Raw genomic sequence first — 27,227 nt, 5'->3', positions numbered from 1 at the left:
CAGAAGTTCTTCATACATGTAGATAAAAGAGGGAAGTTTCAAATGTGCCCTGATAATGGGGTCCAGTAGCAAAACTCCAACTGCTGAACTTACCGAACTTTTCTGCTGTTGAAACAACTCGTGAATCATTATGAAAGCTGCTACAAAATGAGGGTTATGTGAACGGCCATTGAACTGAAGATAGGTTTCTAGTTTCATGATCAGAAAGTCATAGTGGCGCAAATTATTGAAACATTCTTTGGCCCTCTATATTAATACTGGCAGTCAAATGCTCATCAAACCAGTCCCAATTATCAACATAGCTTTCTATGAATTGAGATTCAGAGGCTTGTCTAAAAAATTCTTAAAGGTTCTGATATTACCTGCCTCCAGCATCCATTCTGGCTGTGCATTTCATATTCCAAGCACCCGCTGAGGAAAAATGTTCTTTCTGATATTTCCTTTAACTTCGTATATTTATGTTGCCTGATTTTTGAAACCATGATTCTGAGGAAAAGTTCATTACCATTTACAACATCTACATGCTTCATAATTTTAGGTTTCTCCTTAGCCTCATACGCTCCAAGGAAGTTCAGGTTGCTGTTCTTATTTATGATTTGTTTGATGTTTTAATTATTAAAACTGTTTGAAATGCCTTATTCACTATGTATCAATTTTTTATTTATAATTTAATTTGTAATTGTTTTAAATGTTTCTGAACATGAAAGCACTCAGTAGATAATTATATATATTGAGATGGAGGAAAATGGGAACTGGCCTTTGGCCGTTAGAACTACAAGAGAAAGTTCTTCTTTGTATCATTTGATAACCTCCTGCCAACTGGGGCTTGTCACTGATTGTCAGGGTGCTACAGGTCATCAAACTTCAGATTTGGATTTGATAAGTTTGGGCATTGGGAAAATTATGGGCACAGATTGTGGCTCATGCTAGCAAAACATAGGCTATTTTGTCTTTGGCAAGGGAGGGACTAGAGCGGGAGATCCCAGCCTCTGGTTTAACGCCATTGATCCATGGAATAACAAAGTTTGAGAAACTCTGGGCTACAGAGACACACCTGCTCCATATCAGTCAGTTCATTATGGAGCATTTAAGATGTGTGACCATCCTACCAAGCATCTGCTCCCCATGAATATTGTGCAGTAGTATAAAACATATATTGCTAAATTCATAATTGGTCTTGATTCTCTTTCAAAATTTTATTTCCTTGGCACTAAGAGGGCATCTTGTTTGCTGATAGTTCACAATATTGCACACAGTTGCATGTCTTTCACCCCCTTCCATCAGGTAGGAGGTACCATAGCGTTGGCATAAGGACTATTAGAATGGTAAAAGTTTATTTCCCCAGGCTGTGAGACTACTGAACTCCCCACCACCACCCAGATCTCATCACTAATGAGGGGCCATCATATGATTTACTTTTTAACTTGTGTCGTAAATGCACTTTATGCTAAATGTCAATCATCTGGAATATATTTTAATTGCTGATTTATTTGTGGTAATATTACTTTCTGTGTTGTGCACCTTGGTCTGGAGGAACGCTGTTTCATTTGGGGGTATGCATGTATTGCTTGAATGATATTAAATTTGAAGTTGAACTCGAATTTGATAGTGCAAATGGGCTGCAAGGGAAAATAAACAGTGTGGAGGAGAGGGAAAAATGTGAAACACAGCAAACGTAATCGTCCTTCTCTTTTTGTCTTCCCCACAGGGGGGTCTGATCGCTCTGTTGCTTCTCATCCTCATCTTCACCATGGTGCTGTACGCCCGGCGGAGGTGGTGCAAGAGGCGGCGGGTGCCTCAGAAGAGTGCCAGCACAGAAGCCACTCATGAAATCCACTACATCCCCTCAGTGCTGCTGGGGCCGCAGGCCCGGGACAGCTTTCGGAACTCGAGGATACAGGCCCACAACTCGGTGGTGGGAATGCCGATCCGGGAGACGCCCATCCTGGATGACTATGACTGTGAGGAAGAGGAGAATCAACTCCGCCCTGAAGCATGCAACAGGGAGGATGACTTTGGAAGCCAGGTTACCCGAACACTGGAGAGTCTGGGCAGAGGAGAAGAGAAGAAACCAAGTTTTGCAGGTTGGGTTGGTTTATTTTCGTATTATCTTCCTTAATATTTTACTGCTCCTAATGAACATTGATGGATTTATTTAACTTCAAACATAATATAAAGTGCCCATGTTTTATGCTTCAAGAAGTAGAAAGGCAGAAAATTAGTTATGTAACATTTACTTAACATCCTTCATAATGAAGCTTTATTTGACAAATCTTAAAAGCAAGCACAGAGCTTGCAGCATCCACTAATCACGCAATGTCACTGATGAATAAGACTCTGCACAAACAGGCTATTCTCAGTTTTTTGTGGCCAGCAGCTTTAAAGTATAAAAGGTTACATGGGGGAAATAGCGTGATCAAGTCACGGGCATAAATATTTTACAGCTCGACTGCATTTAATGAATTCTTGCAAAATGTGTGAATTTACATCATTTAATGAAGCAAAAAAAAGAATATTGAGTAGAAACTGCTGAATGAAGTGCTGATGATCAGTATTGTTCAAACTGTGAGATGGACATTGTTTTTGAACTACTGGGGTAATTATGATGGCAAATAATTCCTCAGTGTTTGTAATAAGAAGGTCTGAAATTGTGAGGATTTTTTGCAACTTTAAGTTGTTACTAACGTCTGACCACTGACCTTAAATTGACACAATGGGTGATTCTCTATGTTGCTTTTGCCTCAGTTACTGTTTTATTGTTGAAACCATTCTTTAGATTAATATTGTTGATATAATTACAGAGGCATAGGGCTCTATCAAAGCGATGTATCTAATTCTGTGATCTATTCTTTGAGTGAGCTAACTGTAAAACACCAAACAAATGAGATTGAATTAGTGACAAATTGTCACTGAAGAGAAAACTATCACCAGGGAATAAATTTTTCTGGTCACTAGCATTTGAAGGTATATATGACTGGTTTTATTTTGCAGATTCGGTAGCATTGTGCGCCATGTGGGATACAGGAATAACCAGTGGCTCATGTCCTTGCACATATTAAGCACTAATAACCAGAGATGAATTTCTTCTATCTTTCTTTCAAGTTAACTAATCTAATTTAGCTCTGGTGAAAAAGGATGAAAATCTTTGAACAGTCTCAAATTACAATAGTTCCTCATTTAAAATAAGAATTGAAATGGATAGAATATTAATGATATTTAAACCTGTTTGTGGTTTCTGTGTCTGTATGTGTGATTGAACTCTGTGTCTCTATCATCTGATAAATGGGGTTCTGCACAATGTTACTTTCTGCACAATCAGTTATTCTGATCACTCCTTAGGTCCAGTCAGCTTTCATTGGTTGAATGTACATGCTGTCAACTATTGGGTTGACTGTTATTGCCTATTAAATAAGATTTCATGGATTATGAAATGATTATTCTTAAGTGTGACTAAAGCTCCACAGATCCAAAGACTTCAGCCTGATTCATTGTAACTGACTATCTTTGTGGGTGAGACAAATGTTCGGAAAGTTCAGGGATCCTTCTGCTCTTCAATTTTGAAACATGAAGGATGACAGATATGGAAAAGATAACCTTTGATACTTTAAGCTGGATTTCAGTAGATTATGCTTGAAATCTTGTTTGTTCTGTTTGGATAGGTGAGGTAAGGTAGACGGCATAGAAACCATTAGCCAGGGACTTTTCATGGGCTTTGTGGCCTTCCATGCTTTTGTTATTTAACCATGTAGCCACTGGGTTTAAGTCCCTTTCTTCTGCTGCTTCTCAACATATGATTTTTCTACTGAAGATGAATGAAGAAAATAATGTAAAGGGGCAAGTATTCTCTCAATTTCTGGGGATTACACCCCTACCATGCAACTGCATTGAGGCATAGAAAGGGAAAAGGCAAACAGAAGCATGGTAGGTCAGGCAAAGCTCACTGTTGCTTGATTAGGTCAGGAAAATTCTTGCTGCTCTTTCAGAATATGAAGCGCATGGAAATATTAAATATATTGGGCTTTCTTTGAGTACCTTATTTTTGCTGATTATGATCCAGAAATGCGCAGCATAATTGCATCTGAGACAATCTTGGGTATGGTTCTGGGTCACAATATGCACAAGAACCTGATTTCATTGATCTTATTGGGAAAAGCTCTCCACGGAAATATGGACCAATTTAGCAGTGAGCAGAACATGTGCAATTCTCCATAATGGAGAACTGCTCATTATCAGGCCTATTTCAGACCCACAACACAAACTGTTAAGAATACCACTTTTGGTTATTAATGTATGGTGTTGCTATTACTGATAGGTAAATATTGCATGATACCTTTAATTGTCAAGTTAAGATACTAAAAATGGTCATACACTTTTCGTGGACTAGCACTGAGTTTCAATGGGCTATGTCACTGTGGACAGTAATGCAAACAAGCTCCACTTGGCTGTAACCGATGAACATGTTTAATATTTGGCAGTCACAGGATCACTTGCTGATCTTATGGTGTTAAATTCAATTACAATAACCCTCTTGGAATCTACATCAGTTCACCAAAGTCACCCTGAATTTGTAATTGAGTTTGGTTTGGCTTTGTGCACTCTCAGCACAGAAGGGATTTTTATTTTGATAAATGAACTGTCTTTTGCAAAGTGAGTTTTATTTTGTGAGTTTCTTTCCTGAAATGAAACTGTATCAGACATTTACGACACATGCAGTATATGAATTCACAAATTCAATGATGTTATACTGGACTGAATCTGTTTGACATTGTTTAGGAGAATTTGAAAGTGAGAGAAATGTCTGTTCGAATTGATCTGCTGACTTTGAAGTGAAGACTTTTCTATGTTTTATCTCACTCCAATTTTTTTAAGCAGTTGCCAATTTGCAGAGAGTTTTTTTTAACACTTATTTTAATGTCTCCAATCCTTCATGAGGTATCTTGGTCTGGTGGTTTACCTAGTGTAATTGTTGGGTTTTATGAGTGAAAATAAAGATGTTTATTGTCTGAGACCTTAAGACTGAATTGTAGATAGATAAGAAAACAGAAGTTAATAAGCATGAGATGTGCTACGGGTTGTGATTTTCCATTAGCATAGTGCTTGGTTTATAGGACATCACAGAAAAGAATCCAGGCCTTTAATTGCTCTGATATTGAACATGGACCATTAAGGAGGAACAGTTTTTAGAATCTTGTTCATTATAAAAATGAAAGGCCAATAGATTCATCAGGTGTGAATGCTATGTATCACCACTCACAGAGCAAAGATATTTATTGATTTGACAGTCAAGTTCTGTGTCTTATCCCAATGTGACATATGTTCAATATAAGTTGCCTTCTCCAATTCTCGAGGCGTGAGTTTATAATAGTTCTTTCAAATTCCTTGCACCCCTCCCAATAATGAATATCACTAAGTGCTACCAAAGGTATGAATATAAAGATTTTTAAAGGATGATCTCGAACACAGCGAAAATATGTTTTATCCCTCAAGTCTCTTGTGTTAAGTGCTTCATGGGAAGATTTGTCTTGCTTGATTCGAGTTAGCGACTTCATAAGCAAGTCCTGGTTCCTTACCATATTCATATTTTCAAAATAAAAAAATAGGCTTATCATCCAGATTTGTTTAAACATTTCCCACTTAGATGTTTTATTATCTTGTTTTATCTCAAAACCTTGTTATCCCAGTACCAAACATCTAAAAGGAAAATAGTCTTGCTGATTTGATGCTCTGTTAACAGCTCATTATTTAGAAAATTGTAAGCTTTGAAGGCTGATTGACAGTCTTAATGGGATTAAATAAAGAATACTTAATTCTTCATTGTAAATCTATGTGATGCACACTAGTGTTCTATTCTTCTGTTGAGTTCTGGAAGTGTAGCTGCAATTGGATAGTTCACAAATCCTATTGTCAACAGGATTAATAAGACATAAACAGAAAAATACTTTCTCTGTTCGATGTTAAATCAGTTAACTTGGAGTCAAATGTGGATATATAACCAAGAATGAAGAGGAGCCGGAGGTTTTACATCCAGGCAGTATCTCCCACTGTTGTAGGTGAATGCCAGATATTTAACAACTGTCAAAGGATAAAATGTAATTCAAACATTCTTTTTGCATTAAACATGAATTGAAAGTTTTGCAACTATTTAAGCTTACACAACATAGATCAATTTCACTGGAAAAAATAACGCTCCCCACTTTCTCATCAACTGACTTCCCTTGCAAATTGTACATCATTTATTTGGCCTATCAACTTGCCAAGCCCATTGAACACATAGATTAAGTATGAATGATCATGAAAGGGAGAACACCATGATACCAGTTTATTAAAGCATTTTTAATGTTTGCACTAGATGCTGCATCAATTGAGCAGATCAAAAATGCCTGAAGTTCAGCTTCCAGATGTCGGAGATCCAAGCTAGTGTTCCTAACTCATTAAACATTTAGCCACTGGAGAGAATGTGGAGCGGAATGGTACCAAACAAGTGAATTTTGTTAAAATTTGCAGAAACCAAGATTTTCAAGATAAAAGAAAAATACCTGGAAAGTGATATTGCAGTGATGTGTGCCTGCTGTTGCATCAGTTAAGATAAATATAGTTATTTCCACTCACTTGTGAGAGTAGCACATGAGGAAAAAAAAACATTAAAAAAGTAACTTCAGAAATAATTCCAAGAAGTTTGTCACAGAATATGATAAAATTCATAAAATGAAGATTTGGATTAATTCGAGACTCTCCATTTGTTGAGGAATAAATTGAATTTTGCATTGTGGGAACCTGAGTGATTTCAGAGCAACCAAGTCAGAACCAGAATCAGGCTTATTATCACCAGCATGTGATGTGAAATTTGTTAACTTAGCAGCAGCAGTTCAGTGCAATACGTATTCTAGAAGAGAGAAGAAAAAAATAATAATAAATGAAATAAAACATACTGATAATAAACAAGTAAAGCAAATGCGAATATTGAATAGATTTTTAAAAAGTGTAAAAACAGAAATACTGTATATTTAAAAAAATGAGGTAGTGTCCAAAGCTTCAATGTTCATTTAGGAATCAGATTGCAGAGGGAAGGAAGCTGTTTCTGAATCGCTGAGTGTGTGCCTTTAGGTTTCTGTAGCTCCTACCTGATGATAACAGTGAGAAAAGGGCAAGCCCTGGGTGCTGGATGTCCTTAATAATGGACACTGCCTTTCTGAGACACTGCTCTTAAAGATGCCCTGGGTACTTTGTAGGCTAGTACCCAAGATGGAGCTGGCTAGTGCCCATGTTGAGCTTCCTTATCTGAAGATTATACATTGGTCAAAAAGTATTCAGTGTATGTTGTCATCATGTGCCTTTACAGGTCTTTCAGTTGCAATCTCCCACCCTGCCAGAAGGGGGAGATATTGGCGTGAGTAGCTAGTAAAGAATGAGGCTGACAGGAAGGGATGCTTGGAGGAGAGAAGTCCGTTACAGTTGTAATTAGAGAATGTGGGTGGGAAAGATGTGTACGGAACATGGCCGAATATTGGGGAGGGCAAGGATAATTTCTGTAAATGATTAGGGGTATCTGGATAGGATATTGCAAGGAATGGAGTTCGGGTGAATGAATAGTGGTGGAGGTAGACAGAGGATAGATGGGGAATAGAAAAAATCTAAAAGGCTCGCCCAGAGATGACAGCGGTAGAAGTGCTACCACTTGCAAAATGAGGGAGGATTTTTTGAAGATGATATTTCTCATTAGACATCCTTTGCTACCCAACTCCATGGTGTTAGCTCAGCTGGGGGGCCCTTGAAACAATGAACAAGCAAGTCCTAACACTTACTTCTGGAGCTGAATTCAATACAGAGTAGCAGATGTGTGGTTTAAAAAAATGCACAAGTGACTTCAATCATGCAAGGTAGCACTTCAGTTTTCAGGAGCACACTCTGCAAGGATAACATTGCACTGGGTTGTGAATAAAGCACTGTACCATGCATTGAGGTTTCTTGGCTATTGTACTTTAGTAAATTAATGGTACCCAATATAGACTCTCTCTCTCTCTCTGCTTGCTTCCTGCAGTACAGAAAACAATTACTCATTTCCAGATGCATGTTGTTGTTGTGCTTTTAAATTAATGGTTTGTACGTGAAGCACTTTGAAGTATTTCTGAGCAACATTGTAAAGTTCCAGAAAAAGTTTTTATCTGGTTTAGATAACCACAGATTTAATTCAATTGTAATGTTTTCTGAAGTATTGAAGGAATTGGCATCCTCAGGGCTACAGAGAGACCACAACATAATCACTATATTCCGGTGCCATTTGTTTTATTGTGTTTAAGTGTTTAATACTTCTACTTCATTTGCTGAAGTATTGGGATTTTTTAAATAATTTTGGCAAATGATTGTTTAAGGCTTAAGAAAATTCAGGTGCTCCGATCTGGTTGATTTATAGGGTTAGGGTGTTGTGCTGTTTCAATAGCTTCCAACAGTCCTATTTCTGAATTCATTTCTTCTTCTCTGCACAGTGCCATGTGTGCATCTTGAAATAGGTTAAAACCTTTTCTTTGACAATCTGAACACCTCTTTAGGAGAAAAGATATATCATGCCTCAAGAAAATAGTTCCAAGTTGTCCTGAAGATTCAGAGGATGAATATACTTCATTAGATCCTTCTGGATAATGCATATAATGAAGGTTTATAGATTGCAATTTTTCTTTTGTTTTCCAATTGCTTTCTTTCTCTCTAAATAGCTCAACAGTCTCTCTTGTGGATGCACAATTCATCTGCTGCATATAAACTGCAAGGCAAATGTCATGGAATAAACAAAGGATTCAAGTCAAGCCGCTTCTCCAGCAAAGTTATGACTTTTATGTATTGGTGGCTTTTATTTCCACATCGTTATCTTCCTAAGGGCTGTTTATGTTCTGAAAACCTCTAACTGTGCAATTGAATTGAAATGTCAAAACTAAAACTTGACTTGAATTCACATTATGCTGTGAAATAGTGAAGAGTATAATGCCAAGAATAGCTGAGAACTGACAAGACAATGAAGGATGAAAACACTGGAATATGAGGTCTTCCATTACAAAGAGAAAAGCGTATCACCATGTAACTTGTAGAATGAACATGTGCAATGAGGAGATTCTATCGGGAAACCTGTTTGTCTTTTGATGTTGTGCATCCACCTCTGTTGTTTCAAGAATGGCGAGCAAGACAGTGAAGGCCATTAGAGTCTGTGACACATAAAATGCCATCTTTCCACTCATAGAAATATTTAAAATTGCCAAAGGTTTTTTAGAACATTTATGAAGGAAATACTTCCATTTGTTGGAGAAACGAAAAACAAAATTGGAGGTCTTCAATATCAATTGATCACCTAGAAATTCATTTGGGAAGTCAGAAAAAAAAACGGTTCACTTTAATGAGTGAATGAACTAGCTCATAGGGAGAGTGGTTGAAGCAGGAGGTACAAGTGGATTTAAGGTGAGAATAGACTAGCACATATGGGAAAATGCTGATAGTTCCATACCACCAGGTTCAGGAACAGTTAATAGTGCCAGAACAATAACCTCTCAGTTAATGTCAGCAAAACCAAAGAGCTGATTATTGACTGCAGGAGGAGGCAATTGGAGGTCTATGAGCCAACTCATTTGAGGTTCGGATGTGGTGGGAATGACAGTAACTTTAAATTTCTTGGTGTTATCGTGTCAGAGGATCTGTCCTGGGACCAGCATGTAAGTGCCATCAGAAAAAAAGCATAACAGCGCCTCTATTTGTTAGAAATTAGAAGTTTATTTGTCAGTCTGATTTATTTATTGTGTTTGTACAGTCGTCTTCTTTTGCACATTGGTCGTTTGTTGGGCTCTGTTCTTAATAATATTTCTATTGCATTTCTGTCCTACTGTGAATACCTGCAAGAAAATGAATCTCAAGGTAGTATATGGTGACATGTATGTATTTTGATAACACATTTACTTTGAAATTGAATTATCCTACAACCACCAGGGTTTTGAAACAGCATGAACAACTTAATTGACTACTACTCTGAACTGATTCTACAGGGACTATTTGCAACTCATGTTTTTAGTATTAGCCTTCTTTTGCACATTGGCTGCTATAAGCCTTTATCCGTTTTTGAATAATTTTTCATAAAATTCTATTGTATTTTTTTCCTGTATTGCCTGCAAAATAATGAGTCTCGGGGCAGTATATGGTATCAGATACATACTTTGATCATAAATTTACGTCAACCTTTTGAAGAAATGCAACAGAAAGTTCAAGTGGAACATAAGCATTGCATTGATTTGATGGTCTGTTTTGTACTGTTTTTACTTAATCCCATGTGATCATGAAAATTCCTTTGTTAGCTGACTTCCTTTGTGGTTACTATTGTGAGAAATGATTGTCAGTGACAATGATGGCTTATGATTCATGTTGAAATTGTTTTCTTAATAATTATCTTTATTATATTGGTTTGCCTCATTCGTTTTATAAAACAAGACAATTTGTTCGTTTAGCTTTCTTTTGAGACACAAAGCTATGTTGCGAACATGGTCTAAACATGAGGTATACAGATCTCACCCCAGCTCTTGTGCAGGACAATACAGTGCAGCATTTGAAATAAGATGTAGAAAAATTAACTGATTATTGACTCAATAGTACAGCCCCCAGGCTTTGATCTGCCATGTAAGGTCCAAAACACATTATATTTCTTTTGAATAGGAGATGGCCTCAGTAGTCATCTGATGCACAAGAAAGAATCCTTTTGGGAGTTCAAGCTCTTGCATGCCACCAAAGATTCTTGTAAATTTCTATAGAGTTACAGTGGAGAGCAATATGAATGGTTGCATCACTGCCGACTGTAGTGGCTCCAACATAAAGGGTCACAAGAGGCTTCAGGGAGTTGTAGACTTATCATGGGCACAACCATCCTAACTATCAAGAAAATCTTCAAGAGGCTGTGTCGCAAGAAGGTGTCATCCATTACCAAGGGCATTCACCATCCAGGATATGCTCTCTTCTTTTTACCACAATCAGAGAGGAGATACAGGAGCTTGAAAACCCATATTCATCATTTTAGGAATAGCTGCTTCCCCTCCTCAGTCAGATTTCTGGGTGAACACTACCTAATCTTTGTTTTTGTACTATTTATTTATTTTGTAATTTATGATAATTTAATGACTGGGTAGTGTCCTGCCAAAGCAAAACAACAAATCGCATGTAACATAGGACAGTGATAATACAATTGATTACGATTGTAACTTCTAACCAGATCACACTGGACCACCTAATATCATTTTGCCCTTCATTGCTTATGAAATTATAAAGATAGGAATCCATTCTTCAGAACCTCTAACTATCTTGAAACCATTTGTATAATCATCGGTCCATATTGTTACATATCCAGTGAGTATGCTATTGGAATGATGTAATGGTCTTGTGCCATTAGAATGATGTGATTGTCTTGTGATAGTGGGGTGATGTGATGTCACATGATGGCATGTTCTAACTGGTATATAAGTGGAGACTACAGTTGTTGCGTAGTTCATTTTGGTAACTGCCATTGGTAGTTACGCCATCAGAGAAGAAGAAAGAGTGAGAGTGAAGAATCCCCAGCTCCGAACGAACCCTAAAATGATTTGGGGTTAACCAGTGGCATTCGGTGCATTACGGGTGTGACTGATATTTGGAATCGTTCATAAGTGGCACGCACATTTTGTTAACCCTAAAATAGTAAGGGTTGTGCAATGATCACTTTGTCGAAAGGTCAGTTAAGTTGAGGAATCATATTCTGCGTCATAACTTTGGACAAGGTATTTTGGCTGGGAGATGCGTCAACAGTAACGTCTTTACTTCGGGGACTGTTCCAAAGCTGGTTCAGGAAGTCTCTCCTCTCAACTATTTTCAGGAATTGTTTGGACTTATTAAATTACCACCTTAAGACTTAAGTGCTTTAATAAGATCTGTTAAGAATTGTCTTTAAGTTTGACTGTTTGACCGCAATAGACGCATAATGCTGTTACTATCCGTTTTAAGTTAATCATTCGTTTACTGTTCCATTTTTTTGAGTAGAGGTTAATAAATGCTTATTTTATAAAAACTCGACTCAAATTCATCTCCATTGTTGCTGGTTATAAAAATATGAAAAAAAGACAGCGTAACCAGCTCCTATAACTCCTTCTACATGACTGTTCAGCTCCTAGCCTTGAAAAGGTACACATTTGAATGCTAAATTTTAACTCAGCCTTGGGCAACTTTCCATATACTAACTTTGGTGATGTTCTTTTGAAATTTATCCGCCCTTCTTTTGAAGTTTTGCCTTTATGCTTCAAGCCTTGTTCATTATTCAGTAGGTGTGCAGGTTTATCTGAAATTGTTCGAGGTGTGTTGACAGTCAGACTCTTAACTTTCCTCTTAACTCAGTATTTACATTGTATTTTCCAAGCAATTCACTTTCATACACAAAGGAAGATCTTGTAAATATGCTGGAGCATGGAGCAAGATTTAGAAAAAGAGGAATGTTGTGATAATTTGGCTGCTTAAACAAATTTGAGAACATTTGGGACCCTTGAAAAGAACTGTTATATACTATTCCCAGCTTTTTTTCCTGGAATTGCAGAGTGATAAAAATACTTAGCTACCTGAACAAAGAGAAATCTTAGATAATAAAAGCTGATAATCAGGCTCACTCTCTCTATCACCAGAAGACCATCACACATAGGAGCAGAATTTGGCCATTCAGCCCATCGAGTCTACTCCACCATTCCGTCATGGATGATCCCGGATCCCACTCAACCCCATATATCTACCTTCTCACCATATCCTTTGGTACTCTGACTGATCAGGAAATGATCAACTTCCGCCATACGCATGGACTTGGCCTCTACTACAGTCTGTGGCAGAGCACTTCACAGATTTACTGCTCTCTAGCTAAAAAAAAATTCTTCCTTACCTCTGTTCTAAAGGATTGCCTCTCAATTTTGAGGCTGTGCCCTCCAGTTTTGGATACCCCTACCATAGGAAACATCCCCTCCACATCCATCTTATCTAGTCCTTACAACATTCGGTAGGTTTCAGTGAGATCCCCACGCATTCTTCTAAATTCCAGTGTGTACAGGCCCAAAGTTGCCAAATGCTGCTCATCTATAACTGCTTTATTCACAGAATCTTCCTCATGAACCTTCTATGGACTCTCTCCAATGACAACACATCTTTTCTGAGATAAGGGGCCCAAAACTGACAGTACTCTAAGTGCAGCCTGACTAGTGACTTAGAAAAGGTTCAGCATTATCTCCTTGTTTTTATATTCTAGTCTCCTCGAAAAAAATGTCAACATTGCATTTGCCTTCTTTACCACAGATTCAAACTGTAAATTAACCTTCTGGGAGCCTTGCACAAGGACTTCTAAGTCCCTCTGCCCCTCTGATGTTTGAATTTTCTCCCCTGGGTAATATTTCACACCATTGTTCCTTCACCAAAATGTGTTATCATACATTTCCCAACACTGTATTCCATCTGCTACTTTTTTGCTCATTTTTCCGCTTTGTCTACATCCTGTCGCAATCATATTGCTTCCTCAGCACTACCTACCCTTCCAACCATCTTTGTATCATCCATAAACTTTGCCACAAAGCCATGAATTCCATTATCTAAATCATTGACAATGTGAGAAGTTACGGTCCCAATACTGATCCCTGAGAAACACCACCAGTCATCGACAGCCAACCAGAAATAGCCCCTTTTGTTCCCATTCACTGCCTCCTGCCTGTCAGCCATGTTATGCTATCCATGCCAGTATCTTTCCTGCAACACCATAGGATTTTATCTTATTAAGCAGCCTCATGTGTGGCACCTTATCAAATGCTTCTGAAAATCCAAGTAAATGACCTCCACTGCCTCCCCTTTGTTCACCCCACTTGTTACTTCCTTGAAGAATTCTAACAGATTTGTCAGGAAAGATTTCCCTTTACAGAATCCATGTTGACTTTGACTTATTTTTGTCATTAGTCTCCAAGTACCTCAAAACACACTTTCCCAACCACTGAGGTTAGGCTAATTGGCCTATAATTTCCATTCTTTTGCCTTCCTTCCTTCTTAAAGAGATGAGGGACATTTGCAATCTTCCGGTCCTCCGGGACCATACCAGAATCAAATGATTCTTGAAAGATCACAACCAATGCATTGTTATCTATACGGCAACCTCTCTCAGAACTCTGGGATGTACTCCATCTGGCCCAAGTGACTTATCCACCTTAAGACCTTTGAGATTGCCAAGCACGTTTTCCTTTTTAAAAGCAACGGGGCTCACTCCTATTCCCTGACACTCATGGACCACTGACACACTGCTGGTGTTTTCCACATTGAAGACAGATGCAAAGTACTCATTAAGTTCATCTGCCATTTCTTTGTCCCCCATTACTACCTCACCAGCATCATTTTTCAGTGATCCAATATCAACTCTCACCTCCCTTTTACTCTTTATATAACTGAATATGACTTTTAGTACACTGCTTTATATTATTGGCTATTCTGCCCTCACATTTCACCTTTCCCCTTCTTGTAGATTTTTTACTTGCCTTTTGTTGAATTTTAAAAGCTTCCCAATCATCCAATTTCCCACTCACTTTTGCTACCTTATATGCCCTCTCCTTGGCTTTTATGCAGTCCTTAACTTCCTTTGTCAGCCACGGTTGCCTACCCTTGCTGTTTGAAAACTTCTTCCTCTGTGGGACATATCTATCCTGTGCCTTGTGAACTATTTCCACAAACTTTAGCCATTTCTGCTCTGCTGTCATCCCTGCCAGTATCTTCCTTCAATCCAACTGGACAAGCTCCTCTCTTCGTGTCTGTAATTCCCTTTATTCCATTGCGATACTGATACATGTGAGTTATGCTTCTCCCTCTCAAAGTGCAGTATGAATTCAATCATTTTATGAGCACTGTCTCCTAAATGTTCCTTTACGTTAAACTCTCTTATAAGACGTGGGTTATTACACAACACCCAATCTAAGATAACCTTTCCCCAAATAGGCTCAGCACAAGCTGCTCTAAAAAGCCATCTCATGGGCATTTAACAAATTCCCTATTTTGCAATCCAACACCAACCTGATTTTCCCAATCCCTTTGCATATTGAAGTGCCCCGTTCCAATTGTATCACTACCCTTCTTACATGCCTTTTCCAGTTCCCTTTGCAATCTTAACCCCACATCTTGGCTACTACTTGGAGGCCAGTATATAATTCCCATAAATTTTTTTTTTACCCTTCCAATATCTTAACTCCAACCACAAAGATTCAACATTCTCTGACCCAGTGTCACCTCTTTCTAAATATGTAATTCTATCTCTTACCAACAGAGCCACACCACGGCCTATGCCTTCCTGCCTGTCCTTTTGATACAAAGTATATCCTTTGATGTTAAGCTCCCAACTATGGCCTTCTTTCAGCCACGACTCAGTGATACTCACAATGTCATACCAACCATTCTCTAATTGCGCTACAAGTTTGTTCACCTTATTCTGCATGCTACACACATTGAAGTACAGCACCTTCAGTCCTACATTCTTTGCCTTTTAGAATTTTGCCTCTGTGGTACAATTTACCTCTTTGCTCTGTCTGCATTTATATCCAGTCATTGGCTTGTCCTTCCTTACATTCATGTTACACCCATCATCCACCTGTAAACCTGCTGACGCATCCTCAGCTCGATCATACTGGTTCCCATCCCCCTGCCATTATTAGGTTAAACCACTCCCAACTGCTCTAGTAAATCTGCCTGCAAAAATACCGGCCCCCCTCAGATTCAAGTGCAACCCGTCCCTTTTGTACAGGTCTCACTTGCCCCAGAAGAGGTTCCAATTATCCAGAAATCTGAATCCCTGCCCCCTGCTCCAATTCTTCAGCCACGCATTTATCTGCCACCTCATTCTATTCCTATCCTCACTGTCACATGGCACGGGCAGCAATCCCGAGATTACTACCCTTTAGGTCCTGTTTCTCAGCTTCCTACCTAACTCCCGATATTCTTTTTTCAAAACCTCCTCCCTTTTCCTCCGATGTCATTGGTACCAGCATGTACTATGATGTCAGGCTGCTGACCCTCCCTTTTCAGAATATTGTGGACATGTCCAGAAACATTTGGGACCTTAGCATCTGGGTGGCAAACAACCATCTGTGTTTCCTTTTTGTGTCCACAGAATCACTTATCTGTCCCCCTGACTATAGAGTCCCCTATTAATGCTGCCATCCTCTTCAGTTCTCTACCTTTCTGAGCCACAGGGCCAGACTCAGTGCCAGAGGTACGGCCTCTATTGCTTCCTCCAGGTAGATTATACCGCCCCCCCCCCCCCCGCAACAGCACTCGAAATGGAGTACTTATTGTTGAGTATTTATTGGACAATATCTAGTAACATGAGGAAACGAATTTTAGCAGCAGAGATGTGGTTTTTGAGGAGGATACAAAGAATATCATGGACGAAACGAATATGTAACGGGGATGTCATGAACACAGCAAACACAAAATGAGAAATAATTAATGAGATCATGAAAAGGCAACATAACTTCGTTGGACATGTGATTAGGAAAGAGGAGTTAGAATGCATGGTAATTATGGGAAAGATTGAAGGGAAGAAAGCAAGAGGAAGACAAAGACAAATGACGATGGAGACAGCAGCCAGAGAATAGGAAATGAATATCAATGAATTGATCCACTTGACCTGAAACAGGAGTGTGTGGGCCATGGCAGTCAAAGCTCAAACTGGGCATGGCACCTGATGATGATGATGATGATTGTTGGGTGGGGTGGCCACAGGGGTACTCTCCACTCTCTTACGATCCCACTTCCTCCTCCTGACTGTCATCCATTCATCTGTTTCCTGTAGCCTTGGGGTGACTACATCCCTGTGCCCCCCCACCCCCAGTCTATCGCTGCTTCACTTTCTCTAACAAGCCAAAGATCATCGAGCTGCAGCTCCAGTTCCCTAACACAAAGATCATCTCGATGCCCCTGGCACAGATGTGGACATCAGGGAGGCTGGAAGTCTTTTGTAAATCCTACACCTGACACCCAGAACAGAACACTGGCCCTGTTGACATACCTCCCATTCACCCTAGAGTTGAATAAGAAATAAGGAATAAACTTACCTAGCCTCCGCTTGTTCTTGCTGAAACCATGTTTGAGCCAAAGCCTTAGTACTCTGCTTGAGGCCACTCCGACAATGACCACTCCCACAGTGACCGTTTTGATAGGCAGTATCTCTCTTTTATAGAGACTGGGTTTCCCATCAAAAGTCTTTGTTGGACCTATGCGGGAGCACCCCTCTTGCGTTTGTGCAGTACTCCAGTCAACCTCCACTTTAATCTCTATTGCTCTACATATTTCATGATTTATGTCTATTCTTATGAAAAATGCAAGCTGCTCTGCTTCAAACATATAACATAATATCCCTTGTTGTCATAAATTCTAATCTAAACCCTTCACTCTCTGTGGCACTATTAAGTTCCTAACTTCTAATTGCTAACATGAAATCCCCCCACCAAGAACAAGTGGACAAAAATCCAGTTGCATGATGTATTTTCCTTTGATTTCTGTTTACAATGAGAAATTGATTTGTCTGCATTGATACACTTTGGCCCGTGTACACTGAACTTGCAGTATTGAGTTTAATTGGCATGCAATGCACACTTAGCATCATTACTGTGAAACCAGAGTGGACAGACAGGTTAAAGAAATCATGGTGTCTGGGAATGAAAGAGCAGACCCCAACTGGAGAGTGAAAGCCCGTTCAATTCCAAGCTGAAGGACTGGGCCTTAGCTAAGCTAGCCTCTATGATTGAAGCTAGCCATCCTTCACCCAAGGGCAGGTGCTTCCATGTTCCAGTTAAAGTATTCTTTCTTTGGTGAGAAGTCCTGGTGTCATGGTCTGGATCGGGGTCCCTTCAAATTTAGCTTGTTTATGTTACGATCTGGACCGTTGATTCCCTGTTTTCCCGTGTCCCTCGACTTTGGTGATTAGAGGCAATTAACACTCGGCTGAACCAGTAGTTTATAGTCTCCGGTTTTCAGCCGTTCGGTGCAGAAGTGTCTGTAAAGTCACAGCATGCCAATGTCATCTGGCCGGAGCAAGTCTTATCTCCGCCCAAAGTGAGTGCCGGTAATTCGCCTTTCCTCACCGGAGCAACCCTGTCCAGTTATCTCGCCGAAGCGAGCCTGCAAAGTTTCCTCATCAAGGTGGGTCCATCAGTTAACCCGCCGGAGAGAATCAAGAGCCGCTGTCTACTGTTCCCGGGCCGAGTCGAGAGCTCGGCACTACCCGGAGGCTCCAAGCACCACGTCCTGGCTCCGGTGGTGTTCAAGTACCATGTAAAGTCCAGGCCCTGGTGGCATCCAAGTACCATGTCAAGTCCTGGCCCTGGCGGCTTCCCAGTTCTGAGTCTAGTCCTGGCCCTGGCGGTCTGTGATCCCTGTCCTACCCCCTTGGCTGAATCCCTTCTCTGCCCCTCTCGTCTCTAGCCCTCGTCTGCAGCTCCCGCCTGCACTTCGGTCTAGTTCCATCACCGGAGCTAGATAGGTACTGTCTGGTGTTCATTCGTGTTGGTCTTGTCTTGTCTTGTCCTCGACTCTGTGGGGTAAGTCAGGCCGTCTTGCCGTTGCCCCGCGGGGAGTCGTGTCTTGTCTTGTCTTGTCCTCGCCTCCGTAGGGTAAGTCAGGCCGTCTTGCCGTTGCCCCGCGGAGGATCATGAGTCCTGGCCCTATGTCCTGTACCCAAGGAGGGGTTCCGGCTCTCTGTTCTGTGTGCGAGTCCCGGCCCTATGTCCTGTACCCAAGGAGGGGTCCCGACTCTGTGTTCTGTGTATGTGTCCATGGTTCCATGTACCTGCTCTCCCGAGACCGAGGCTCTGTGTTCCCATGTTCTTCCTCTCCCTAGCCCATGTCATGTCCATGCCTGGTTCTTGGGTCCGAGCCCGAGGCAAGACCCAGGTACTGGGTCCTTGGCCAGTCTCTGGCTTGGAGTCCATACCCTAGCCTCTTCATGTCTCCTCTAGTTCTGGGAGCCGATTCCGAGTCCTAGCCCAGACCCTTGGCCCCAGCCTAGTCGTAGTCCTCAGTCCCTGTCCAGTTCGCGACTCCTGCTCCTACCTAGCTCTCCTGATATCAAACAATAAACTAAATTTAATTAACCTCACAAGATGTGTCTTGCATTTGGGTCCACCCTTGCTCGCTATGCCCCCGCCATTGTGACACCTGGAATTCAAAAAAAAAGTTATTACCCCCAAGATGAAAAACACCTCCACCCATTAACTCACTCCCTTCACCATTACATACACATAACTTAGCGTCACATTGCATACATGCAATTAGTCGATGTATATAACAGTTCCTTGTACATTGGGTTTTATAGGTGTAGCCCCCTGGCAAGCCTCAGGGTCGCTCAGCTCGCTGTCGTCTAGGGAAACAGCCCTCGGCCCCGCCAAACTAGGTAATTAAGTTTGTGTGGATGCTGTGTGATGTACCCCACCCCGCCAAATAACAGACAATACACCAGATATGATTAAGTGAATTACAGTTTATAGCTATTACTGGAATAGAGATAAAATATAAAAGGTGCCACACTTATCCAAGTTCAATTTCTTCATGCTCAAACAGTTGGAGCTCTAGTAACGATCCTCTCTTCACCATTCGATCCCCTCTGACCACCTCGACCTGCCGCCTGGGACTAACCACGGTGGTCGACCAGACACTCCACACGAGTCTGTCTCCGTCTCCTCTCCTCACTGAAGACCCTGGACTTTGGACTCCTGCTCAGGGTCCAACCCCGTTAGCTGGCTCACAGCACCTTGTCCATCCTCTCTCTCTCTCTCTCGCGCCTTCTGCCCAAAAACCCGCGCATCACAATAACTTGCAGGCACACTAGAAAGAATAACATCTATCCCAATAGGATTCGTTAGCTCTATTATCAATAATATAACCCAAACAAGCTGCTAGCATCTCAGCATTTAACATAACAAAGAAGCCATTTTAATTAGCCTACGCAGTAATGTAAAAGAAGAAACCCCTTACATAGGACTGTTTTTATATTTATGTTTATTGTTTCTTTTGTTTTTATTGTGCTCTTTATACTCAGTGTTTTTACTCATCAGATCTGAACTAACAATCTTTTCATTCTCCTTCACAGTTGTGTATTGAAGTATTCAATAAATTATTCGAAATCTTGAACCTTTAATCTTGCATCTTGAAATGCACCCTTCTCCACATTATCTCTGGAGATGTTAAATGCCTGGTCTTGTCTCCCCTCTTTCCAAACTCAAAGTAACTGTATTATAGAGTTCATGCTACAGCCACAGCCATACTTTTCATGCCTTGAAATTATACCTAGCTTTGTGGGAGATCCAAACTGCAGGTCTGAAAACCACACTGCTTATGTACGCAAATACACACATATCTATTTCAGGAGGAATTCGCTCTGTGGCAGCCCTTGCTGTAAAACTCTGTCATAACTCCACTCTGTCGGCTTTCTGGAGATGAGTGACTGCAGGGTACTGGAAACCTGTTGCAACACACAAAACAATGCAGGAACTCTGCAGTTCAGGCAACATCTGTGGAGGGAAATGAACAGTTGACATTTCAGGCTGAGAGCTTTCACCAAAACTGGAAAGGAAGAGGGCAGAATCCAGAACAGAAGGTGAGGGTAAAGTGTGGAGCTGGGATTATGCTGGTGGATAATTGCTGAATCCAGATGAGGGGGATGGTGGGTGGGGTACGGGGGGGGGTGGCGAGGGGGCGGTGTTGTGAGAAGCTGAGAGCTAACAGGTGGAAGGTGCAAAAAGCTGAAGAAGAAGGAATCTGATTAGAGAGGACTGTAGTTCGTGGAATAAAGGGAGGGAGATGGAGAGGAGGTGTGGGCAAGTTGTGAGGGCAGGGAAAGAGATAGAGAAGTGGTAAAGGGGCCAAGGGCATAACAGCAAACAGGGAGAGTGCCTACAGAGGGGAGTGGTTACTAAAAGTTAGAGAAATGGATGTTAATACCACCAGGTTAGAGACTATCAGGACAGAATATGAGGTGTTGCTCCTCAAATCTGTATCTTTCCTAAACTTGTTTGTAAAGGAGGCCGTGGACAGACACATCTGTATGGGAATGGGAAATGGAATTAAAATGGCTGACCACCAAGAAATTCTGACCTTAATAGCGGATGGAGAAAAAATGTTTAATGAAGAGATCCCCCAATCTGCATCAGGTCAAAACTAAGATTAAAATGAGATTAGCCTTGTTTGTCCTATGTAGATTGAAACATCGAAGCTTAGAGAAAAATGTGTCGTTTGCATCAATGAGAAACACAGTCGGGAGATTGTGCAGATGGAAGCCCTAAGTGTCACCACACTTCTGACACCAACATAGCATGCTCACATCTCACTAACCCTCACCTTATCTGTGGATCTTTGGAATGTGGGATGGAACTGGAACATGCGGAGGAAACCCACATATTCATGGGAAGAACTTACACTCCTTACAGAACCCCGATGTTGGTCGCAGGCACTGGAAAGCTTTGCACTAACCGCTATGCTACTATGCCGCCTGCACCTTCCTTCCTCTGGTTTCCCATCTTCCCTTTATTCCGTGGTGTACTGTCCTCTCCTTTCAGATTCCCTTATCTTTAGCCCTTTGCCTCTTTCACTTATCACCTCCCAGTTTCTCACATTTTTTCCCTTTCTTCCACCGCCCTTGCCCCTTCCACTATCTTCCAGCCTCCCCCCCCCCTTACCTGGATTTATCTATCAAACCCCAGCTCGTGCTCCTTCATAGATGCTGCCTGACCCTGCTGAATTCCTCCAGCATTTTGTGTGAATTACTGCAGCCTTTCTTTTGCCTTTATATGGGCCTTGCAATTTGAAACCCATAATCTCCCTCTGTTCATTCTATGAAAATCCGGCATAATGTTAAAAAGCTAATTAAGAATCTCTGTGGAGCCTCCTCTGAGCTTTTCTATTTCATTTCAAATAGCTCTTGTATAATTTAGCCATGCTTAGCATCATGTTGGTAACACTAATTTTAATGTCTCCGCAGCCCAGTCTAATCATTTGTAAAAATGTTCTCCTTACATTAATCTTGTACTCATGGCTTCAATTTATGAAGCGCAAAATATTGATTTTCTTTGTTCCCACCTTTTACCAATGTGCACATTCTGAGAACCACTTGGACATCACCAACTTATTTTTCTGGATCTGGAGTTCACTTGCTATTGCTTTATGTCCTCAAGAAGGTGAAGTAAATTTATCTTCTTTGAATCACTGCAGTCCTTCTGATGAAGGGAGTCACATTGTGCTGTTTGCTATGAATTTTCAGGATTAAGACTCAATGTTGATGTAAGATGGTGCATGAATTAGGGGCGAATCTGCAGATGGTGGTACTCTCAGGTATTCCTTGTTCTTTTTGATGGTTGAAGTCACATAGAGTAGAAAAGTACAGCCAAGAAACAGGACCTTTGAAATACCTAGTCTGTAATGCACCATTTCAAACTGCCTACTCCCATCGACCTGCACTGGACCATAGACCTCCATACCCCTAAGATCCATGTACCTATCCTAACTTCCCTTAAACGTTGAAATCAACCTCACATGCACCACTGGTGCTGGCAGCTCATTACACCCTCTCACCATCTCCTGAGTGAAGGAGTTTTCCCTCATGTTCCCCTTAAACTTTTCACCTTTCAAAGTTCAGAGCAAAGTTCATTATCAGAGTATATACATGTCAACATTTACAACCCTGAGATTCTTTTTCTGCGGTAATATGTAGCAAATCTATAGAACAGTAACTGTAAACATGATCAATGGACAACGAGCTGTACAAATGCAGATATAAATAAATAGCAATATATAACAAGTACAAACTAACAAGATAAAAGAGAACTTAATGTAGTTATCCCCTGTTTTTCAAGAGCCTGATGGCTTACTACTACCACTACTACTACTACTACATCATCTCTGGCCAGGGGGCCGGCGTCGGGCAAGATGACGGACTCTCCACTTCTCCCTCTCCCTCATCAGTGTGTTCAGTTCATCTACATTAGCCGCGCCGCTGTCTTCTGGGAGCGTGTTGACCATAGTCTTGGGAGGGCGCCCAGGGTTCATCTTCCTGTGCTTGGGCTCCCATATGATGACTAGACTGGCAGGTAGCTCGGGGTGGCATAGACAGTGCCCCGCTAGTTGCAGTCTTCTCGCCTCGATTTTAGTGGTGAGCATCGGTAGGGTCGTCATAGAGCTCGACGTTCGTCATGTGCTGTTGCCAACTCACGTCAAGAGCCACCTGGAGCATTCGTGTATAGCAACCATCTAGAGACTTTCGCATCGTCTTGGTGAGTGTCCACATCTCGCATCCGTACGTGAGAATGGACTCTATGACTGCTATGAAAATCCTCTTTTTAAGCCCTCTGGTCACGTTCAACTTCCAGATTTACTTTATGTCGTTCATAGCCCTCCACGCCAGTGCCTTCCGTATCTTTATGTCCTTCTCCAAACTCATCATTCTTGACCCGAGGTACTTGTAGTCAAAGACTTGCTTAATGGTATCATTCTTTACAGTCTTGAGAGTACCTTGGTCGCAGTTAAATGCCATGTACTCTGTCTTTTTAGAGTTTAGGTGAAGTCCAACTTTATTGCATTCTATTTCCCCGTCAGGTCAGGGCCTGATAGTCGAGGAGTAGCAACTGTTGTTGAACCTGGTGCTGCGAGTCCTTGTACCTTTTACCTGCTAGCAGCAGCAAGATCTTGTTTTGGGTTTTCAACCTTAACATATGATCTTTGGTTGTCATCCCACCCAACCTCAGTGGAAAAAGCCTGCTTACATTTACCTTATCTATACCCCTCATAACTGTGTATAATGCATAATTTTATATTATTTCTTTTTGCACAGTTTGTTGTCTTCTGCACTCTGGCTGAATGCCTAAGTTCTTTCATTGATCCTGCTATGGTTATTATTCTATACATTTGTGGAATATGTACACAGGAAAATTAACCTCAGGGGTTAATGCTTGGACAGGTGTTTAGACACTCCATTGTTGGAGATATTACTGCCTGGCAATTCTGTGGCACGCACCAAAAGAAGCTGCAGAGGGTCGTAAATTTAGTCAGCTCCATCTTGGGTACTGGCCTACAAAGTACCCAGGACATCTTCAAGGAGCAGTGACTCAGAAAGGCAGCGTTCATTATTAAGGATCCCCAGCACCCAAGGCATGCCCTATTCTCATTGTTACCCTCAGGTAGGATGTACAGAAGCCTGAAGGCACACACTCAGCGATTCAGGAACTGCTTCTACCCCTCAGCCATCCAATTTCTAAATGGACATTGAACCCATGAACACTACCTCACTTTTAAAATATATAATATTTCTGTTTTGCATGATTTTAATCTATTCAATATATTTGCATACTGTGATTGATTGATTGATTGATTGATCTAGTTTTCTTCTTCTTCTTCTTCTATATTATGTGTTGCATTGAACTGTTGCTGCTAAGTTAACAAATTTCACATCACATGCCGGTGGTGATAAACTTGATTCTGATTCTGATTCTGAATGTTATTTCCATCTATTACCCTGGCTTAGCTGTGAGTGCTACGTAAACCCACTTTGCAGGCACCATTTCAGTACATCTTTACATGTGTCGTACAATTTCAAATCAATAATCTATATTCATCTTTATGGAAATCTGTCAAAATGTTAAAAATCTAATTTAAACTCTCTACGGAAACTCCTTTCTTCAGGATGCCTTACCTCACATTTTTTCAGCATTTATTAGTGTTGCTCAATCAGCTTATTCTGCTAACTTTTGTGCGTTCTTCCCAAAACCTTATTAAGAAATGGCTGAATTCAAATGCAGCCTGTTGTAATCCATTTGCCACCTGCTTACATCATCATTTTAAAACAGAATGAGTTCATTATCAACTGCAGACTATTTAGGTACCCAAGTCACAGATATAATTATGCATCCAACCTGTCCAGACTGAGTTTTACATATCAAAAAGATCTGATTAAATAGCAGTCTGGAGTGGGATGGGTCTGATTGGTTGACTTCCTTATTAAAAAAAAATACATCTGTAGCAGGTTTTCTTTTTCAAGCAGCACATTAAATTGGAATTCAAGTACTGATCCTTTCTGTCTGACCAAGCAGGAATAGTGGAGATGGATTGGCTTTTAAATAAATAATATCTAACTGGAATGCATTTATTTAACTGAGATACTAGTATATCTGATTTTTTAAATCACATTTCGATGGACAGAATTAATTAACATGACTGTGAAGGTCTTATTTCAGGCCAGCATGTTTGCATTTTACAATAAAATATTTTTGTGTAATTGAATGTTTAGTTGAAGTTTTAGTAGATGTTGACAGCGAAAGACATATTTATAAAAATTCATGCTCTTTACCTTCAAATCAAGTCATTTATGATTCTTTCCAATCGTATTGCTCTTCATTGTTAGTCCACAACCTTGTCATTGGGTTTGGAGGCTTAGAGGGCTATGTTGGCTGGAGTCAAGGCTTTATGCTTTAACTGTTGATGAGGTTACACATGCCAAACAGGTCAAAGGTAGAGGTCAGACTAAGAGTGTGACTCCAGTTTCAGGGGTTCCGCTCAGAGCTAACAGCACTGACTGGTAAAATAAAATTGTTTTCTACATCTGAGTGCGATAATATTCCTCAGTCTCCACCGGGGACTTGTAAGACACAGTAGTGAAAACTGAAAAGAAGCTTTTTATACGATGGTGGAAGCACTGATGGAGAGCTTTCATTGGTGACCTAAACACCAGTGGCTCAACAGTTAAAATTAAGACTGTTGTACTGATGTAGCTGTGTATAATGGCGTAGCACTGAATAACAGTGTGCATTCCACGATTATGATAAAGCAGTCAGCATTGCAAAAGAGGCAGAAAGAGACAGCAGTGAGAAAAGATAATCAAATTAGAAGAGACAGTTAGACAGATGCTCAGAATGTGTTATCAAGGGAGATGCAAAGAAATCCTCTGAAGTGCAACTTTATTTGACACATTGTTAAATTACAATCACATCCAACTAATAGTTAGATAATAGTCAAACCAAAAAAGAATATATATCTGCCAGCAGGGCTTCTATATTAACAGCCGGATAAGATAATGTTTTGTCTGTTAGAAGCACAATATTCAGGACAAATACTTTTTAACTTATGTAGAATTTAAAGTTATAAAGACTTCCTCTGTGTCTTGTGTCCTATTGAGATGATGAACAGAAAGCTGAAGGATAGGTTTCATAAGTCTTAAATATTTGTAGTACTCAGAGTTTCTAATTCCCATTTTGAGTGGCTGACATTTACAATGTTTTTTTTCTGTAACACACAGTACAAAATTTTTGATGAGTTCATTGTGGAATGGATTCATTCTCAATAAGAAATTCTGCCCTCCAGAAATGACCAGAAGATAGATTTTATAAATTGAAATTTAAGCCAAATTCTAAATAAAGCCCATAAACTTCTGTTGGCAGCAAACAAGGATCAATGGAGTTTGTAAAACTTTTAGATTTTTGGCATGTGTCCTGCCTACTTTCTATTGGAGTTGCAATTAACTCCACAGACAAAGTACCTTGTGCCTTTTTAGCTGAACGCCAATTAAATTACCCCAGGGAAGGCATGTTAGATTTGAAGAAGGATGTCATGTTCTGTTGTGCATTTGAAAGCTAATTATCCAAGGAGATCAATGAAGAGGTTAATTGGCTAATACCCCTATCCTACTTAGAAAGCAAAGGATGGAGTGAGGGCATTTACTGTGCTGTGATGATAACTGAAGCTATTTTCTTTAGTATTCTGATGGATTACTTTACAACACAATTGAAAATGGCACAAATATATCACTACTCCAATCATCTTTTCTCTGCGAGTCTTTTTGAACAATGGTACAAAATTAGAATGAACACACAATAAGTTGATGCACAGAGGCACTTTATCCATTAAGTTGAATAGATTCAAAGATTTGAAGTTCATTTATTATCAAGTTATAAATGCAGCATACAACCCTGAACTTCGTCTTCCCCACAGACAGCCACAAAACAAAGAAGACCGTGGAACCCATTCAAATAAAAATCTCAAAACTCCTCACGTAGATAAATAAAAACAGATTGCGCAAATGGCAACAAAAAAAAGAGCAAAAACACAGTATGAAACAGAAAATTGAAAGAGTCCAGGCATATTCAGCTCAGCTCAGTGTTTCTTACCTGCAGGTTATGCCGATTCAAAATCAGCCAAAATAGCAA

At 40.4% G+C, this 27,227-nt stretch overlaps 1 protein-coding gene across 3 annotated transcripts in view; it reads left to right on the top strand.

Annotated features, from left to right (window-relative positions):
• Positions 1-27,227, top strand: part of LOC134359927 (astrotactin-2-like) — a 1,812,737-nt gene that overhangs the window by 519,698 nt on the left and 1,265,812 nt on the right. For all 3 annotated transcript variants that reach the window (XM_063073791.1, XM_063073790.1, XM_063073789.1), the window contains exon 3: positions 1,709-2,084. In XM_063073791.1, the coding sequence (XP_062929861.1) occupies positions 1,709-2,084 (376 nt within the window). The remainder of the gene's footprint in view (positions 1-1,708; positions 2,085-27,227) is intronic.

This window comes from Mobula hypostoma, chromosome 21, assembly GCF_963921235.1.
Source record: "Mobula hypostoma chromosome 21, sMobHyp1.1, whole genome shotgun sequence".
NCBI lineage: Eukaryota > Metazoa > Chordata > Chondrichthyes > Myliobatiformes > Myliobatidae > Mobula > Mobula hypostoma.
Note: the sequence above shows the minus strand (reverse complement) of the source record. Positions and strands in the feature narration are given on the sequence as shown.